At 36.5% G+C, this 21608-nt stretch overlaps 1 protein-coding gene across 3 annotated transcripts in view; it reads right to left on the bottom strand.

Annotated features, from left to right (window-relative positions):
• Positions 1 to 21608, bottom strand: part of Wdr44 (WD repeat domain 44) — a 112118-nt gene that overhangs the window by 20478 nt on the left and 70032 nt on the right. For all 3 annotated transcript variants that reach the window (XM_021152997.2, XM_021152999.1, XM_029473407.1), the window contains 5 exons: positions 21246 to 21329; positions 13596 to 13702; positions 6905 to 7056; positions 4757 to 4895; positions 2357 to 2421 (listed from right to left, as the gene is read on the bottom strand). In XM_021152997.2, the coding sequence (XP_021008656.1) occupies positions 2357 to 2421; positions 4757 to 4895; positions 6905 to 7056; positions 13596 to 13702; positions 21246 to 21329 (547 nt within the window). The remainder of the gene's footprint in view (positions 1 to 2356; positions 2422 to 4756; positions 4896 to 6904; positions 7057 to 13595; positions 13703 to 21245; positions 21330 to 21608) is intronic.

The raw sequence follows: 21608 nt of genomic DNA, 5'->3' as shown, positions 1-21608 counted from the left end.
GAGAGAGAGAGAGAGAGAGAGAGAGAGAGAGAGGAGATGAATAAAAGCATGAGAGAGAATAATAGTTAAAGAAAATAGGCTAGGGATTTGAGAGAAAGCAATGCATGTGTGTGGTGTAAGGGGGATGGGGAAAATGATGTAATTATATTTTAATAATAAAAATCATCAAAATATTAAAGTGGAAGAATAAGCTACAAGTTATATTTCTTTATATTATTTGTTTATACCAGAACTTGATTTTTGGTGCTAGAGATGGAATCTAGGCCTCATGCCTGCTAGACAGGGGCTCTAGCCTTATACAAAACTTTAAAAAATTCATTAAAACGTCTTCATAGGAACCATGTAGGCAGACTAAAACATCGAGTTCCCAGAGTATTTACCAATCATTTCTAGATAAAAACTTCTTCCCAAAATTTTACTTCCATACTAGTGAGCCTTGATAAAAGAAGTAACATTAACAGTCTTGTCCTTTACATAAATCTAACTTCCTGCTTAATAGTGATTTATTTTTCATTAATTCTTAAGTGCTCTTAATTTCCCCAGCAATAATTCCAGGCTGTTTTAGGGAGCAGTTAAGTGTTATTAATACCCATTGACACTCCACCAATTAAGTATATTAAACAAAAATTTACCCCCAAAACATGAAGTTCTAGGTTTAAAAGCACACTTACAATTTACAGCATTAAGAAGAAATTTTACTCAGAATTACATATTACACTCTTGTCCAACTATGGATTCCAAACTGAGAAGGCTAAATAAAAGTCCATGCTAAAGCCGGCTCTACAAGTTTTTAAACCTTTGCACAGCAGAACAAGCTATGCACACACCTCCCCTACACTTTCTGAGCTACTATTGAGAATCAAGACAAACATCCATAGGTGTCCGAATTCTAGGCTTCAGAACACTGATAGTGAGGAGGTGATTGCCATTGGCTCATCAGTCTCTGTGAAACTATACGGAAGGTTCTATTATACTCTATTTCACAAGAAACCAAAACATGAAAGCACTTCACAAGGAGTAAGAAACCACTACCATGAGCCAGACAAAATGCATATAAACATGATCTCTACTGTGTGATTGTGTTCCACTGCATCTAAAGTTACCTTACATAATTCCAAAAGCCATAAACAAAGACCTCATTCAGCTGTTTTGAGAAAGACTCAGAGGAATCAAAGCAATATCAAATGACCTTTTCACAAAAAATGATAAATTACTAAAGTATTTCAGAAGAAAAAATAAGCAAATAGTATAAGAAAAATTACTAACTTTTCTATTAAGGAAGTTTAGTAATTCTCATTTATAATGTCTTGCATTCAACATTTTAGTTATACTTAAGAGATCAGAAGTGTGGCATTGACATAAATAGTTATGAATCTATAAGTTGCAAAATATATACAAGCCAGTTTTATACAGTATACACTATTTTTAGAAGCAATAGAAACCTAGAAGTTTTATAAATTAAAAAAAATTAAGTAAACAGACTCTTTCCCGCAAAGCAAAGCAGTTAAAATTGCCACCATACATTAGTGAGTGAAGGTTTTAGAGAAAAAGTAAACCATGAAAAATGAGCATAGCCTTAAAGGAAAGAAGGGAAACTGGAAGCATCCAGATAAGGGAAAAACTTAGACTAAAAGCACAGAGGCAGGAATTCAATGCTGACTTCATGCTTACTACAGTCAACATGGAGTAAGATATCCAGAATTAGTCCAAAGCCTAAATAGAAAATCAAACTGAAAAGGAAGATATGGTAAGCAATATAAATGTAAAAAGATATACGACACATTATAGAATCACAAGAGTAATAATTTTGCCTGTTTAGGGAAAATAATAAGAGAACATAAGATATTTGAGCTGAATCCAGAAAGGGCATTCTGGACAAAGCAAAAATATGGGAAAAAATCAACATGAAAGAATATTTAGGATACAGACCAGCATGGAAATTAGAAGTCACAGATACCAGAATATTAGAACTGAGTTAGGAAGGCAGTAAAAGGCAATAATATTAAGAAGTATCTTTTTCCTGGAGGTATTAAAGAGACACCAGAAGAATTTAACTATAACTATAAAATTGCATAATTATTATTATTTTAAAAAATTAAACCCAGACTGACGAAAAGTGATTATGTTTTATTTAAGTATGCATCAGCAGGTCGGAACAGTGAATACTATTATTCGCCATTTGGCAGTCTTAAAACTTAAGAATTTCTCACCTGGGAATACAAATAAATGAAACATTTTTAATACTACATGTTAATTTCAATTAAATGCCTTGACAAAACATTTAATAATTGTAAATAATTTTAAGACATCAAATAAGTGAGAGTTTTATAACAGTAACTATAAAATGTGAACATACCCCCATGTCTGTGTCAGATTTTGATGAACTTAGACTTTCCTGAGACGGTGAAGGCGACACGCGTCCTAAAAACAGCACAGTAATTGTAAAAAAAAAAAAAGCATGCATGTATATATGCTCATCTACCAACTAGAAATATTCTAAAATAATGATAGTCATAGAATATAATTCTCCAGAAAAACACATTTTCTAAATGCAAGCTATAACCATGCAAACACCCACATACTTGTCTTTATCATTTTGAACAATCTTAAAAAAAAACAGCTTAAACAGTTCCCTAAGTCAATAAACAAAATATCATTTAATCCGTGTTATTCACAGTAAATACATTCTTACTCATTACAAAAAGCAATGGAAACCAACAAAAGTCTGAGCTGAGGTTAGGTCTCAATGACAACTGAAATTGGATTTTTGCCTCAGGTAGAACAAGAAAAATGACCAGGGAGAACAAAAAAAAAGGTTCAATCACTCACTCTATAACTTTGTCTTGTTAAACACATCACCATCTTCAATTACATATTATAACATAGGTTAAGGAAACTCACAAAGGTTTTCTAAGAATATAAGGTTCCCAGAACTGGTGGTGCAGCTCATTATCTAAAATACTGATGAGGCTGAGGCAAGAAGATCTTAAGTTCAAAGCCTACCTGAGCCGCAAAGAGAATTCAAGGCCAGACTGGGCAACACAGCGAGTCACTGTCACATGGTATTTTTTAAAAATGGGAGGCAGATTGAAGTTAAGAATATAGCTTAATGGGGGCTAGTGAGATGGCTCATCAGGGTAAGAGCACTGACTGCTCTTCTAAAGGGTCTGAGTTCAAATCCCAGCAACCACATGGTGGCCCACAACCACCTGTAATGAGATATGGCACCCTCTTCTGGTGTGTCTGAAGACAGCTACACACCAGTGTACTTATTTATCATAATAAATAAATAAATAAACAAATAATATGGCTTAATGACAAAACTTAATGATAGATACCCATTTTCTTGAAAATCTAGGTTTAATTTCTAGTACTAAGAAATCTCCAAACACATCAAACATAGGGTCTAACTAGCTGGCCAACTGAATCTCTAGAAACTTCTATGTTCCTTAAATTGGTGCTTTGATTGTACTCTATATTCTCATCAATGGTTAACTCTACTTTCCTTTCTCCCATTTCTTAACTTCTTAGATGACTGGAAAGGGATGATTGGTGGATAAATCAAAATTTTGTTTTAGATGCTAAATAGGTTGAGCCTCTTTAGTTCCCAAATCCTAAAATGCTTTGTAATCTGAAACTCATACACTGAGGAAATGCTCAAAGTTTTCTAATTCTTTTTTCAGACTAGAAATGTTGAACTCACATGTTACATTCAAAATTATATATAAGCCTACAAAATTAGTCTCTACTTACTTATTTTTTTTTCATTATTTCCTAAATAATCACATGACAAGAATATTTTGTTTAGGTATACTTAGTGTTTACCATAAAACTTGTAATATTCTGAGGTTTTTCTTTATCACCTAACAGTTTTTTATATATCCATTGATAGGTCGACACAACTTACTTTTCATGGCTATTTTCTTAATCTTAACTTAGTGAGTATACATAGTATTCTTATTCTTTTTCCAGTTTAATTTGATTTGTCAGTTTAATTTAGAACAGAACTGAAGCTTGCCAAGGGAATCCACAGAATTCTAAGTGGCTGATAAAATTACATACTATACTTGAAAAGGTATAAATCAAAAGCTTTATGGTATTATTTTTATTAGGCCTAGATTTTTTTTTTTGCTATTGCTGTTTGCTTTATTTTTATTTTTGAAACACTCTTGCTGTATAAGCCTGGTCAGCCTTGAATTCTTGGCCTTCTTACTTTAGCCTTGAAAAGGGTCAAGATTATATATAGGTACATAACATGATGCTAGGTAAATACTGGGTATTATGATTAGTAGTTATTACAAATGAGTAACTTGCCAGTTAAGAAAAGCAATACATTTGAATATTCCTTATTAGATTTTGGAGCTTGTTGGATGTTTAAGTAACTACATGCCTTTGTGAGTTCAACATTTCTAATCTGAAAAAAGAATTAGAAAACTTTGAGCATTTCTTCAGTGTATGAGTTTCAGATTACAAAGCATTTTAGTATTTGGGAACTAAAGAGGCTCAACCTATTTAGCATCTAAAACACAAAAATTCCAGATTTACTTAGGTATTTAAAGAAATGAAATATAAGCTGGGCATGGTGGCATACATCTTTAATCCAAGCATTGGGAAGTAGAGGCAGGTGGATTTCTGAGTTCCAGAACAGCCTGGTCTACAGAGTGAGTTCCAGGACAGCCAGGCCTAAACACAGAAACCCTGTCTTGAAAAACGAAAACAAAACAAAACAAAAAAACAGCAAAGAAATGAAAAATACCTTCAGTATTGTATTTCATTCGCATATTGTTGAAATAGTCAAAAGCATTTTTTAAAGCCCATATTCTCACTATGTTGTCTTGTCCAGCTGAGGCAAGCAGTCGGCCACAGTGAGAAAACTTCATGGTCCAAACAGCTCCCTATGAAAAGAGAAGGTTCAAAATGACTTTATAAGCTTAAGAGACATTACTTTGAAATTATACAACATTATACATAATAAAACAAAACTAACTTCCCTAACACAACTTATGGCCACAGGTGCACTGGAGCTACACTGCCACAAAGGGAAGCTGTCAGAAGAAAGGTCTGTTGGATCACTATAATTGCCCAGAGTTTAACCTAACAAATTTAAAAATCCGGAACTATGGTTACATATTAATAAAAATGAGGAGCATCTTTGGTTGCATATATGCACGTGTGTGAACTTGTGTGTAAAGGTTGGAGGGCAACTTCAGGTGCCATTTCTGAGAGTTTGTAGGTGGCCAGTAATGCTGTTTAGAAAAGCACAAACCAGTTCTTAGAAATCTCAGTCCCATAAGTAAACCTGAAAGGGTAAAAGAAAGCCCTCACTTTTCACTAACAACTCCTATCTTATCAGAACTAAAATGAATAAAGCCTACACTAGCTGTGGCACCCCTGGTATGAACCCCTTTGAAATAACTAAAAAGAATATGGTCCTACTTTCTTTTCTCTTTACAATACATGGATAGACTCTATAGAAACAGAAAACATTTGAGTACAATATGTTCTGAAAAGTGCTAAAGAATTAGGGAGGTCTTTAACATGGAAGGGCCAAATCCTATTCCAACAAATAAAATCGTAACACATTTAGGTGTAGTAAAAAGTTTATCTGTCTATAGATTCTCAGGGTAGAAAGATTATCAAAGTTAGAATTGACAGTTAATTTACTTAAATAGCATTCATTTCTATAAAAGTCAAATACAGTAAAATAATTATCATTTTTATCTTGATTTTTTTTTTACTTCTATAGGAAGTAAATGTAGGCTCAATACACTATAAAAAGACTGAATAAGTTACAAAATGAAAACATTGTAAACAATTAAGACATTTGATGCATAGTCACTTTGTAGTTAGGGCAAGCTTAGGTTTTATTTGATTCCTTGATCAAGGGATCAGCATAGCTTACCTAGGTTTGAGTTTATTTCTATCTTCCTTGTGTTCCTAGATTTTTTTTAATTTTTTTTTTATTTTTTGGTTTTTCAAGACAGGGTTTCTCTGTATAGCCCAGTGGCTGTCCTGGAACTCACTTTGTAGACCAGGCTGGCCTCGAACTCAGAAATCCACCTGCCTCTGCCTCCCAAGTGCTGGGATCAAAGGCGTGCGCCACCAAGCCAGGCTGTGTTCCTAGATTTGCTGAAGTTAACTGCAATACAATCTGCATAGTTTTGTTTATATTGCTAGGCTTGTTTTTGTTTTGTTTTGTTTTTGTTTTTGTTTTGTTTTGTTTTTTAGTTTGCAGTGTTAGGGATCAAACCAGAGCCTCATCAATATGAAGGAATAACTACCAGCAAGCCACATGCCCAGTCTGATACTTCAGAAATTTGAAAGAATGCAAACATTTACCTTTCTCTATGTCTTGGTGTAACATTTTACTATAGAAAACACTATGGGAGTCTGAATATTTTTCATTAAAGTTATATGAATTGAAATTCAGGCTTCATGTATGCTGTACAAATGCTCTACATATTCCTTGCCCTAAAATGTTTATTTAAAGTATGGTTGGGAATATTTAAATGTTTTTAAAAGTGACAGACTACTTTCTACTTTAAGTGTTTTAAAGTTTGGTCCCTCTGCATAGTTTTCTCAGTTATATAGCCTAGAATTCACTTATTCTAAAGCTCATGTTTATTATGAGATTGGGTTACCCTATGCAACACAGGCTGGCCTTGACCTTGTCATCTTCCTGCCTCAGCCTTCTATATGCTGGGATTCTAGGCCTGGGTAAGTTCACTCAGCCTAAAAAGTTATTTCTTAGACAGTATTTCAGAGACAAATTTCATTTAAATATATTAATATAAATTTATTGTTCTTGAATTCGATTAGTAGAAGTACAAACATTGGTAAAGATTAGTTAAATAGAAGCCTCAAAAAATACCCTACCAGTCATGAAAAATGAAACAGTACCTACCATGTGTTCACCACTAAGATCTTGCACCACTTTGATCTGATCAAAATCATAAGGTCCTTTGAAACCATGTGCTGCCTTGAATTTTACTGGTCTTGTATATGGCATTCCTTCATCGTCACTTGATGAAGGGTCATCTTGATCAGTATGAAACACTGAAGACAAAGCAATGAAAATAATGGTTAATACATATCTAGTTACAATCATAGCTTCAAATATATTGATCATCAAGCATACTGTTAGTAAACAGGGAAGCAAAATTTGTCTATTACTATATAACATACTGGTTAAGAAAATGGAGACTGATGCTGCATTGGTTAGAAATTGAGCCTAGCTATTAATTATAATCTGGATGACCACAGAGAAGTTACTCAATCTATTTCTCTCAAGTTTTCTCACCTATAAAATGGTGATAATTATGATACCCCCATCATTGATTTCTTATGAGTAAATTAATTCATGCTAATTCTTATAAGATTATCTGGTAGAATATAAGTACTAAATATATTTATTAATAAAACAAATGTGTATAGTAATAACAAAGACACAGTGGGATAAGATCTCTGGAAATTAAGAAAATCTGTGTTTTCATTATTCATTGTGCACATGTACATGCAAATGAGGTGCACATGGAGTCTGCTTTACCCTTCTGTCACATGCCTTATAGGGATTGAAATACAGTTGGTCTTGGCAGCAAATTTCTTTACCCACTGAGAAATCTTGCTGTCCCCCCTTTTTGTTTTATGTATGTGTACATGCATGCACAGGTGTGTGTATGTGTATACATGGGTGCATGTACATACCAAATCACAAGAGATCAGAGAACAATTTTTTGAGAGTGGTTATAGTCTTACTCTTTTTTGAAGCAGGGTATCTCTTGTTTTTTTGTTTGTTTGGTTGGTTGGTTGGTTTTTTATTTTTTTCTGTTGCTGTGCTACATACTGCAGACTAGTTAGCCTGTGAGCCTGAAAGCAATCCTTCTTTCTCCATCTCCTATATCATCATAAAAATGTTGGCATTACAGGTGCACACTACAGCATGTAGCTTTTGAGTGAATTGCAAGGCACCCATCAGCCTTCTAAGGTGTCTTAGGGTTTCCATTGCTGAGAAGAGACACCACGGTCAAGGCAACTCTTATAGGGACAACATTTAACTGGGGCTTACAGGTCTGAACCTTACAGGTTCAAACCATTATCATCAAGGCAGGAAGCACTGCAGCATCCAGGCAGACAGGGTGCTGGAGAAGGAGCTGGGAGTTCTACATCTTGTTCCAAAGGCAAACAGAAGAATGGCTTCCAGGCAGCTAGGAGGAGGATCTCAAACCCCACCTCCATGGTGACATACTTCCTCCAACAAAGCCACACCTTCTAACAGTGCCACTTCCTATGAGCCAAGTATATTCAAACCACCACATTCTACTCCCAGGTCTCCACAAACTTGTTTGAAGTTTCTATGGGAGCAATTCCTAGTCATTGCATAATGAAAACTACATTTAGTTAAGCTTCAAAAATTCTCATAGTCTATCACAGTTTCAATAATATTTACAAGTCCAAAGTTCAAAGTCTATTCTAAGATTTATGCATTCCAACTATAATCTCCCAAAATCTCAAAATCGAAACACAGATCACATACTTCAAACATCAAGTAAGATATGTATTACCATTCTAAAATTTCATAGTGAGGAAATACTGGACCAAACAAGAGCAAAATCCAACTGGGCAAACTCCAAACTTTACATCTCCATGTCTGATGTCAAAGCACTCTTCAGATCTTCAACTCCTTTCAGCTTTGATGACTTCAACAAACTTCATTCTCTTGGGCTGGTTCCACTCTATATTACCAGCTTTCCTCATTAGGTACCCTATGGCTCTGACATCTCTAACACCTTGGGATATCTAAGGCAACTTCAACTTTACAGCTTCTTATTCCAATGTCTCAGATCCATACATGATTTTCTGGGCTCCTCCAAAGGAGTGGGGTCACTTCTCCAGTTCTGCCCTCTGTAGCAGTCTTAGGCTCTGACTGACTTCACTCCAATCCAATGCTGCTGCTGATCTTAGTGGTCATCCCGTGGTACTACAATCTCCAAAATGCTGGAGTCTTCTACCCCAACTAGAATTCACCAATAGCCTCTCAAAGGCTTCCATCATTGTGGAAAGCCACATGTGCGGTTGCAGGGTGGTGCTGGCTTCTGCTGGCCACCACGCATACATAGGAAGTAAAGTTTTTTTGCCAAGATGAGGTTTTGAGAATTAACCAAAATTAACCAATCAGATGAGAGAGAAGTTAACCAATCAGATGAGAGAGAAGTTAACCAATCAGATGAGAGAGAAGTTAACCAATCAGATGTAGGCATGCAAATGAGGTGGTAAGTATAACCCAAGCACAACCAATCTGAGTGTGAGACACGCCTCTCCTAGGCCTATATAAGCAGCACCAGTTCTGGGCTTGGGGTCTCTTTGCCTCTGCAATCAAGCTCTCCCAATAAACGTGTGCAGAAGGATCCTGTTGCAGCATAGTTCTTGCTGTCGAGCCCGGCGTGTGCAAGACATCATGGTGCCAAGCCTCAACTTCTTTGCATGATGCCTGTAGTCCAGGGCCATCAACTGCAACTGAGGCTGCACCTTCACCAATACTCTCTGTGGCCTCTCTCAGTGCCAAGCCTCAGCTGCTCTTCATGATCCCTTCATGTATCCAAAACCAGTACCACCTGGGTGACTCTTACACATTAACAAGTACAGCTACAACACAAAGTACAACCTTGACTATCTCTGGAACAAGGCTTATTTGTGCTCTCAAAAAATACTTCCCAGAAGATTTCACCTCAATTTCAACTCTGGTTTCTCCTTAATCACCCCTAGTTTCCTTTTTTTAAAAAAATTTAATTGGATACTTTTTAAATTTACATTTCAAATCTTATCCCATTTCCTGGTTCCTGCCCCCTGGAAAGCCCCCATCCCCGTGCCCTCTTCTTGCTTCTGTGGGGGTATTCCCTCACCCACCCACCCACTCCCACCTCTCCACCCTCGAATTCCCCTTCACTGGGGCATTAAGCTTTCATAGAACCAAGGGCCTCTCCTCCCATTGATACCCAACAACGCCATCCTCTGCTACATATGCAGCTCGAGCCATGGATCCCTCCATAAGTACTCTTTGGTTGGTGGTTTTGTCCCTGGGAGCTGTGCAGGGTCTGGTTGGTTGATATTGTTGTTCTTTCCATGGGGTTGCAAATCCCTTCAGCTTCTTCAGTCCTTTCTGTAATTCCTCCATTGGGGACTCCATGCTCACTCCAACGGTTGGCTGCAAGTATCCACCTCTTTATTTGTAAGGCTCTGGTAGGAACTCTCAGGAGGCAGCTATATTAGGCTCCTGTCAGCATGTACTTCTTGGCATCCACAATAGTGTTTGTATTTGGTGACTGTATATGGGATGAATTCCTAGGTAGGGCAGTCTCTGGATGCTCTTTCCTTCAGTATATACTCCACACTTTGTCTCCATATTTACTCCTATGAAGCATCCACAATTTGGTCTTCCTTCTTCTTGAGCTTCATGTGGTCTGTGAATTGTATCTTGGGTATTCTGAGCTTTTGGGCTAATATCCACTTATCAGTGGGTGCATATCATATGTGTTCTTTTGTGACTGGGTTACATCATGCTGCATGGTATTTTCTAGTTCTATCCATTTGCCTAAGAATTTCATGAAGTCATTGTTTTTAATAGCTGCATAGTACTCCACTGGGTAAATGTATCACATTTTCTGTATCCCTTCCTCTGTTGAGGGACATCTGGGTTATTTCCAGCTCCTGGCTATTATAAATAGGCTGCTATGAACATAGTGGAACATGTGCCCTTATTACCTGTTGGAGCATCTTCTGGGTATATGCCCAGGAGTCGTATAGCTGGATTCTCAGGTGACAGCAGATGCTGGAGAAGATGTGGAGAAAGAGGAACACTGGAAATCAGTCTGACATTTCCTCAGGTAGTCCTATATCCAATTTTCTGAGGAACCTTCAGAGTGATTTCCAGAGTGGTTGCACTAGCTTGCAATCCCACCAACAATGGAGGAGTGTTCCTCTTTCTCCACATCCTTGCCAGCATCTACTGTCACCTGAGGTTGTGACTGGTGTGACGTGGAATCTCAGGATCATTTTGGTTTGCATTTCCCTGATGACTAAGGATGATGAACATTTTTTAGGTGCTTCTAAGTCATATGGTATTCCTCAGTTGAGAATTCTTTGTTTAGCTCTGTATCCCATTTGTAATAGGGTTATTTGGTTCTCTGGATTCTAACTTCTTGAGTTCTTTGTATATATTGGATATTAGCCCTCCATCAGATGTAGGGCTGGTAAAGATCTTTTCGCAATCTGTTGGTTGCCCTTTTGTCCTATTGAGAGTGTCCTTTGCCTTACAGAAGCTTTGCAATTTTATTAGGTCCCATTTGTTGATTCTTGACCTTAGAGCATAAGCCATTGCTGGTTTGTTCAGGAAAATTTCCCCTGTGCCCATGTGTTTGAGGTTAAGATTCATTGTATTTGGTTTTATGTGGAGGTCCTAGATCCACTTGGACTTGAGCTTTGTACAAGGAGATAAAAATGGATCGATTTGCATTCTTCTACATGCTGACTGCCAGTTGTACCAGTACCATTTGTTAAAAATGCTGTCTTTTTTCCACTGGATGGTTTTAGCTCCTTTGTCAAAGATCAAGTGACCATAGGTNTGTGCGTTCATTTCTGAGTCTTCAATTTTATTTCACTGATCTACCTGCTTGTCTCTATACCAATGCCATACAGTTTTTATCACTATTGCTCTGAAGTACAGCTTGAAGCCTGGGATGGTGATTCCCCCAGAAGTTCCTTTATTGTTCAGAATAGTTTTCGCTATCCTGCATTTTTTGTTAGCTCTAGCTAGCCAGCATCAATTGTCCCAGTAGTCTCCCCCTATTGACTATAAAGCTACAGTCACATGGCTGGAGCTGCTTGCTAGGGTTGGAACATGGCCCCCTGTTCTATTATATTATCACCAGCTTTCTGTTTTCCAACTCCTTCACTGCCTAAGCTTGGCTAGAACTTACTCTGTAGATTCACCTTGGACTTAGAGATTTGCATGGCTCTGTCTCCTGAGTGCTAGGATTGAAGGCCTGTACTACTTAAGCTTTTCTTTACTTTGAACTTGTTCAGTCCAGGGATGGCCTTGAACTCAGTGATCTGCCTGTCTCTGTCCTGGGATTAAAGGCTTGTACTACCATGCCTGGGCCTAAACATAATTGGTAGGATCTTGCTTGAAAGCTACCACTCGCTTAATCTGTTTATCTCCTGGAACACAGGATTCAACTCCATTGCACTTCCTGGTGCCCTTTTACAACTGACACATACATTTTGTACTTTTTCTTTTTAACCTTGCTATACTTCATTATGATGTTCATTATGAGAGTAAACCACAGCATACAGCCTAAAGTGGGTTTTGAGACCTCCTTTGCCAGTGTAATTAATTTTACTCTCTTTACCTTAGCCTCAGGCAGACTCTGTTGACAGGACAAGAAGCAACAAAATTCTTCACCAAAATGTCACAAGAATAGGCTCTTGGCCACATACTAAAATTCTTCTCTGAAACCTCTAGAGCCAGGCTTCTACAGTTCAAATCACCTTCAGCAAGAGTCTTCCATATTCCTACGAGGATAGCCCATTTAACCCCACTTAAAGCATTCCACTGCTTTCTAAATCTAAAGTCCCCAAATCCATGTTCTTCCAAACAAAAGTATGGTCAGGCCTATCCCAGCAATATCCCACACCTGGTACCAACTTCTTAGTTAGGTTTCCATTGTTGAGAAGAGACACCATGACCAAGGCAACTCTTATAAGTGACAACATTTAACTGGGGATGACCTACAGGTTCAGAGGTTCAGTCCATTATCATCATGGTAGGAAGCATGACAGCATCCAAGGAGATATGGTACTGGAGAGGGAGCTGGGAGTTCTACACCTTGTTCAGAAAGCAAACAGTACAAGACTGGCTTCTAGACAGCTAGAAGAGGGCCTCAAAGCCCACCCCCACAGTAACACACTTCCTCCAACAAGGCCATACCTCCTAACAGTACCACTCCCTATAGGCCAAGCATAACCAAACCACCATATATAGCAAGTATTTTTATCCAGTAAAACCACTGTCTAATCCAAGTTTTCCTAATTAAAAAACATTTTTAAAATTTTACTTATTTTTATGGGTATGAGTGTTTCACATGCATGAATGTCTACTTATTAAGTATGTGCTTGGTGCCCATGGAAACCAGAAGATGTCAGATCCCCTGAAACTGGAGTTAGACAAAGCTCTAGGCTTCCATGTAAATACTGGGAAATTTAACCTGTGTTTTCTGGAAGAGCAGCCAGTGCTCTTAATCACTAAGACATTTTTCTAGTCACTTAAAAATAGTTTTAAAAGCCAAAAGTCTAACAAAATTGATTTTCACTTAATCACTGTATAGTAAATTATTCAAGGTTGTTATAATGACAAAACTACCTAATTCATACTTAAAACATATACATTACCATCCTTTATATTCATAAAATTAAGTGACTCACCTATGGCTATAAAAGTTTATTATATTTATTGATATAGAGTGCTTCTTATAAATAACAAACTAAATTTAGAATACATACTTTAATGCAGTATTCAGTTGAAACATACTTATTTTACTAACCTTCATCTCTTACGCTTTTAACTTTATTTATAGCACGTTCACCATATTCCTCAGCAAGATGCTTTGCTCTCTTCACTGATTTTCCAAGGAATTTCTTTAGTTGAGTCCTGAAGAAAATATGCCAAATGTATATTGTCACAATTTGTGCCACGGGAACTATCCACAGACAAACTTAAGAGCTATCTTTTAAAACATTAAAAGTAGGTATTCAAGTTTTCATGTTCCTTATTTTATGGAGTGAACATATTCAAGTTAATATCCTTTAGAGAAAATATACATGAATATGATTCCTCCCAGTTAACAGTTATCATATATTCTAGACCCACACCTCGGCAGTGGTGGGGTGGAGATGGGCATGTTTAAGGAGATCTATTGGCGCTATTCCCAGATAATCTAATTTGAAGAGCTTGTGGAGAAGACACAAATATGCAATTAAATAATCATGAGAAGACTACTTTAGAGACTTGTTTCTAAGAATATATTTTACCAACAAAAAGGAAGGGTAAAAAAAGTCATTTATCTACAAGATAAAATACCTGGGAAGTCTAAGATGCTCTCTTGTGATTTGATTTTTCTTTCATTTGTGTATACAATGTAATAAAATTAGGCTGAGCTTTCCTAACAGACGCTCCCATACACAAAGTAATACAATTATCAAACACTTCTAAAACATGATCTAATTATTATCTTTTCAATTAAAACATAGATATGTGCATCAACAGCAAAATAAATAATAAATAAGTGTTGGTATAAAATATAATAAAACAAATCCCTCTTCTTTGAATTGCCAAGATTGTATTCACCTATGATCTTTTGCACATGTGTTTACTTCTGACTTGAACACTCCAGCACTGATTACTAATTTCTATTTTCCTTTTAGGTCTCAGATCAAATAATCTTCTCTCTCAAAAAAGGCTTCCTTTAACCAAACCATGTTATCTTGTTATATACTTCCATAGCACCTTATAGTTTTCTTTGACAGTAATCATAAATATAGATGCACTTTTGTGCATAATTACATATTTAGTATCTGCCCCATCATTTAACTGGAAGATCCATGAGTGTAATTGTCTTAACTATTGTATACACAGCAACTGATTCCTATGTATATGGTTCATAGAAAGACTGCAATATATTTTGGGTGCTACCATGAAGAGATGACATGATTTATTTTATTTACAGTAATAAAAGTATAAGTTAACAATTTACAGATACAATTTAATCCTTCTTTTGTAAGAATCAAATAGACTGTGGCTGTGGGTCTAGCTCAATGATAGTGTGCTTCCTTACTATGTGCTGGTCTCTAGTTTTGATTCACCAGCATTGTGTAAAAAAGTTATGAAGAATGTTGATGATTCAAAAATTATCAGAACACGGATGATTTCTGGCTGTGAAATTACTTGAAAATTTTATTTTCAGTTTTAAACATTTCTATTTCTATTTTCAATCATCATAAAACTGAGATAAAATATTTTTGTAGTGCCGGGGATTGAACACAGTGGCTTGCATACGCTAGGTGAGAGCTCTACCACTGAACTACATCTCACCCCTATAAAACCAGTTTCTAAGACCAAAATAAGGTAGCTACTTTACAGATAACTATAAGTTTACTACAATGACCTTTAGTTTTAATTGCCAATTTGATATACTCTAGAATCACTTGCGAAGGAAGGTTCTATAAGAAATGGTCTAGATTGGGTTAGCCTGTGAGATGTCTGTGAGCATGTCTATAAGCATGTCTTGATAATGGGAAGACTATGGGTGACATCATTCCCTGAGTAGAGGATATTGGGTCATTTAAAAGTAGAGAAATTATGCTGAGAACTAATGTGCAGATTATGAATTCATGGCTCTCTGCTATTTACTGTGGATGCATTATGACTAGCTGCTTCAAGTCCCTGCTGGCTTGCAGGAACTGCCTTGCCTGCAACTATAAGCTATGAGCCAAATATACCCTTTCTCTTTGAAGTTGCTCTTATCAGGGTTTTTTATCATGCCAACAGGAAATAAAACTAAAATGATTACTAGTTAAAAGCCAAGAAGACATTTAAATCACTTAAATTAAATCATTAAATTAAGGTAACTTTCTAAAATATAGACTTATGACTTTTTATATGGCACTTAATATTTAATATCTTTCCATTGATGAATACTGTCAGTTATCACTCATACTATTCTGAAAGCTTTTCAGACAGGATTCACTTAGGCTCAATTACTGGTAGCTTCCTTAGATTTCAAAATAACTTGTAAAGTCAGAACCAAAGTCCACTAGTTTACCCCATAATTCATTCCAAATACTTCTATCATGGTAAGAGAAAAAGCTGGAAAGAGCCCTTGTATATACAGAGTATTGTACTATGTATGGGTCCTCTCATCATTTTCTAATTACAATCTTGCAATCTGAATATTACCACAAAGTCTTACATGTTAACATATATGTCATGGTTTGCAGCTTCTCTGTCACTTGGGAAGCTCAGGTACTAGATAACCAGATTTTTAAAATGATACATAGATCAAGAATGAAAATAAATACATGTGGAATGTATTTCTCTTGGCAAAAGGAGCATAGTAATATGTACCTGTAATTGCAAAACCCAGGACAAAAAAGCAGGAGGCTGGGAATTCAAGGCCAGACTGAGCTATTATGCAGAGTCATATAGTGAGAACTTGCATAGAAAAACCAAAATAGCAAAAAAAAAAAAAAAAAAGAGCCTTAGGGCATAGACTATACAACAGATCACTTAGATGTTGACATTTCCTGAACAATTTTTAAATTTCTGGACCCTGACAGTTGTCATTGTTAAGACAGCTCAATTTTAAATATCCGCATTTTTGGCACAGCTTCTCTAAATAGTCTGACATCATTTAATATACCAAATAATAATAATAATAATGATAATAATAATAAGATTCAGGCTTAAGTGGATCATTTGCTTTGGATTTATATGGCAATATTGCCACTTTAGTGACTCATATATAATCAGGCACAATCTTCATGATCACAAATATACTAGGTATTTGTGCAGGGTAATAGAAGATCCATAGGATCATAAAGCTTTTATATTGCCTTGTTTAGTTGTTTAATTAAAATGTATCGGCTTTTGTCTCACAGGGCCATACCCCTTCTGGAGATCTATAGGTAGTTAATGGCTACTAGGAAAGAGTAACAGTCCTTCAGAGAAGAAGATAGCCACTGAGAAGTTGTCTAAGATCCTGTAAGTAACCCTTAATTAAACTCATTGGTTAATTAAAGAAAACAAAACAACCACCGCCCAAAAGGCATCAAAGTAGAAGGGAAACTAGTTAGAAAGAGAAAGTAGATCTTTCCATCTTCTGATGTCTTCCTCGATTTCTTTCTTCAGAGACTTAAAGTTCTTGTCATACAGATATTTCACTTGCTTGGTCAGAAACACATCAAGGTATTTTATACTATTTGTGCCTACTATCAAGGGTGTTGTTTCCCTAATTTCTTTCTTAGCCCTTTTATCCTTTGAGTAGAAGAAAGCTACTGATTTGTTTGAGTTAATTTTATATCCAAACACTTTGCTAAAGTTGTTTTTCATTGTAGGAGTTCTCTGGTGGAATTTTTACAGTTGCTTTTTTATACTATAATATCATCTGCAAGTTGTGGTATCTTGGCCTCTTTCTTTCCAATTTGTATCCCTTTGACCTTCTGTTGTTGTCTAATTGCTCTGGCTAGGACTTCAAGTATGATATTGAATAAATAAGGAGAAAGTGGGCAGCTTTGTCTAGTACCTGATTTAATGGGATTGCTTCAAATTCCTCTCCATTTAGTTTGATGTTGGCTATTGTTTTTCTGTATATTGATTTTATTATATTCAGGTATGGGCCTTGAATTCCTGATATTTCCAAGGCTTTTAACATGACGGCATGTTGTATTTTCAGGATTAACATAATAAAAATGGCCATCTTACCAAAAGCAATCTATAGATTCAATGCAATCCCCATCAAAATTCCAACTCAATTCTTCAGAGATAGAAAGAGCAATTCTCAAATTCATCTGGAATAACAAAAAACCCAGGATAGCAAAAACTATTCTCAAAAATAAAAGAACTGCTGGTGAAAATCACCATCCCAGACCTCAAGCTGTACTACAGAGCTATCGTGGTAAAAACAACATGGCATTGGTACAAAGAAAGATAGGTAGATCAATGGAATAGATCTGAAGACCCAGAAATAAACCCACACACCTATGGTCACCTGATCTTTGAGAAAGAAGCCAAAACTATCCAGTGGAAAAAAGACAGCATATTCAACAAATGGTGTTGGTTCAACTGATGGTCAGCATGTAGAAGAATGCAAATCGATCTATTCTTATCTCCTTGTACAAAGCTCAAGTCCAAGTGGATCAAGGACCTCCACATAAAACCAGATACACTGAATCTAATAGAAGAGAAGTAGGAAAGAGCCTCAAACACATGGGGACAAGGGAAATTTCCTGAACAGAACACCAGTGGTGCAGGCTCTATGATCAACTATTGACAAATGGGGTCTCATGAAATTGAAAAGATTCTGTAAGGCAAAGGGCACTGTCATTAGGACAAAACAGCAACCTACAGATTGGGAAAAGATATTTATCAAACCTAATCCGATAAATGCTAATTTCTAATATATTCAAGAACTCAAAAGTTAGACTCCATTGAACTAAATAATGCTATTAAAATGGGGTACAGAGCTAAACAAAGAACTCTCAACTTTGGAATCCTGAGTGACCAAGAAGCACCTAAAGAAATGTTCAACACCCTTAGTTATCAGGGAAAAGAAAATCAAAATGATCCTGAGATTCCATCTCACACCTGTCAGATGGCTACGATCAAAATTCAGGTGACAGCAGATGCTGGTGAGAATGTGGAGAAAGAAGAACTTTCCTCCACTGCTGGTGGGATTGCAAGGTGGTACAACCACTCTGTAAATCTATTTTATGGTTCCTCAGAAAACTGGACATAGTACTACTGAGGGTCCAGCTATACCACTCCTGGGCACATATCCAAAAGATGTTCTAACATATACAAAGGACACATGCTCCACTATGTTCACAGCAACTTTATTTGTAATAGGAAGAAGCTGGAAACAACCCAGATGTATCTCAATAGAAGAATGAATACAGAAATTGTAGTACATTTATACAATAGAGTACTACTCAGCTATTAAAAACAATGACTTCATGAAATTCACAGGCAAATGGAAAGAACTAGAAAATATCACCCTGAGTGACTTACAAAAGAACAGACTTGGTATGTACTACTGATAAGTGGATATTAGCCCAATATCTCAGAATACCCATGATAAAACTCACAGACCACATGAAGTTTAAGAAGAAGGAAGACCAAAGTGCAGATGTCTCAATATTACTTAGAAGGGGAAACAAAATAATCACAGGAGGTAGAAGCAGGGAGGGACCTGGGATGGAGGGAAAAGGAAGACAAAAGCAGAGGCAGTATCAGGTATGGGAAGATAAGATAGAGAAGAGAAGTACAGAGAGTCACTAAATTGAACAGAAATATGTAGCAGTAGGCGATGAAGGACTGGAGGTAGCCACTAGAAAGTTCCAGATGCTAGGGAAGCAAGAGGTTCCCAGGACCCAACAGGGATGACATTAGCTGAAATACCCAACAAAGGGGAGAGAGAACTTGTAGAGACCATCTGTTGCAGATAGCCATGGGGCTAATTATACTTGATGTTAATTCCTTTCTGCTGTGAGGGGCTTCGAACAAGGAATGAGCCAGCACTCAAGTGATTTCCTGTAAAACTTCTTCCCACCATATTGTATAAAATAAACGCTAGAACCAGTTATTTCGCAGAGAAAGAGAGGAAGGTGGAACTAAAGGTTATGGGAGAGAAAGAGAGAGAGAGGATGACATAGGACAAAGGAGGAGAAGAAGGAAAGTGGAGCAGAAGCACTTGGCCTGGAGAATCTGCAAGTTCTAAGGTCTCTTATATTCAGAAGATGGTAATGCAGTGATAGATCTGCCCAATCTAGGTGCACAGCATGTTTTCACATTAATTGAGTTGTGTTTTCATTGCCCAGGCTTATTTGGGTTGGAGATTTACTTCACCAAACATCTCCAGTAGATAGGCATGGCCCCCAGTTGAGGGATGGGGTCACCACCCATCTCAAAAATTTTAACCCAGAATTGTTCCTATCTAAAAGAAATGCAGAGACAAAAAAAATGGTGCAGAGACTAAAGAAAAGGCCATCCAGAGACTGTCCCACCTAGGGATCCATCCCACCTACAGATACCACATGAATAGAGATTTATGTCTGGTACTGAAAACCAAACAATTGTCTACAGCTAAGAGGTCATGGACGTTAAAGAAGGACCTACTGCCACTTTCCTAAACCAGTAGACTGTAGTCTACATGCATAATCTCATAATCATAGATAAGAACAACAATATCAGCCATCCAGACCCCCAGAGCTCCGAGGGACTAAACCACTAATCCAAGAGTACACACTGACCCATGGCTCCAGCAGCATATGTAGCAAAAGACTGCCTTATCTGGAATCAATGGGAGGGGAGGCCCTTGGTCCTGTGAAGGCTTGATGCTGTGGCATAAGGGAATGCTAGCGTGGTGAGTCAGGAATGGGGTGGGTAGATGCTGAAGCACCCTCATAGAGGCAAAAGGGAGAGGGGATTTGATGGGGATGTGATGGAGGGGAAACTGGGAAGGACATATCATTTGAAATGTTAATAGATAAAATAACCAATACAAAAGAGAAAATAAAAAGAAAGAAAGGAGATCAGCAGGAGAGGGGGAGACAAGAAAAGGAAATAGGGCTGGCTATGATCATCAAATACATCATATATATGTATGAAAATGTCAAAATGAACAATGAGTATAATATGTGTTGATAAAATGATTTGTTTTTAAAATTAGAAAATGACATTAAGATAGCATGCTGAAGAAAAAAATGAGTTATGTGGATATAGACTTGTTATGAACTGGAGTAGTTAGGAAGATTATTATAAACTTTCTGTATAAATAGAACTAGGATTTGGAAAGATGACGAGAAGGGGCAATGATATCTAAGTCAATGATGTTCTTTTACTCACAGTCTAGAACCTATGATGGAAACCAATACAAGGATAATAAAAAATATATTGATCCATTTCCAGATTCTTTAAAGGTAACTTATACAAATGTAAGACAGTTATGGTCAACCAATAAAGGGTAGGGAAGAGTAGTATGGAATGCACATTTATCACTGATTTAAAACCATCAGAAGAGAGACCACATATTTCAATTCAAGCAACTCTCTCAAGGTGAAAGAAATTATGAGAAAGAAGTTACTAGAATTAAGTGGTTGCAGATATATCTGAGCAATATTGCAAGGATTTGATCGTCTTATGAGTTTATGATAGATCAATGACTGGTCATGGTAATTAGTAGGGGAAACAGAACAATACTAGGATGGTGGTAATAATATTATCATACTAGAAGTTTCAGAATAAGTGTAACTAGGGGCTGTATAAGAGATAAATCTCTTTACAAGACCTGCTTTACAAAAATGAAAAAAGATGGCCAAGAACATTTTTGTATTACATTTTTTTTTGTTAAAAATATACCTGGAAATTTTATTAGCCTTCTAATAAACAAGTAGAAGAAAAGAGATGTAGTATAACTCACGTTTTCTGTTTTAACCTTCCACCATCAGTATCTGTTTGTTGTGACTGTAACTTTTCTTCATCATCTGACTGTGTGGCATCATTGCTACAAGAAGGAAGAGGAAGTGATTTGAAAAGAAACCATTTTTCTTCTCAAAAATGTCCTTTAATGCTTATTATTCAGGTACTAATCAGAATAAGACAATTTATCTTGATAAGTTTTATATAATTTCAAATTCATGAAGAACCAGAGAATTACTAAATACATTCCAAGTTTAAAGTTATGGAATTTTAAAGCAAGATGCAATGTGTAAAATTTAAGTTAATGTACTTTAATAGCTTATTTTATCCTACTATAACAAGGCTATGCATACTAATAATAAAG

The sequence above is a fragment of the Mus caroli genome, chromosome X (genome assembly GCF_900094665.2).
Source record: "Mus caroli chromosome X, CAROLI_EIJ_v1.1, whole genome shotgun sequence".
NCBI classification, from domain to species: domain Eukaryota; kingdom Metazoa; phylum Chordata; class Mammalia; order Rodentia; family Muridae; genus Mus; species Mus caroli.
This window is presented reverse-complemented; position numbering and strand designations above follow the sequence as displayed.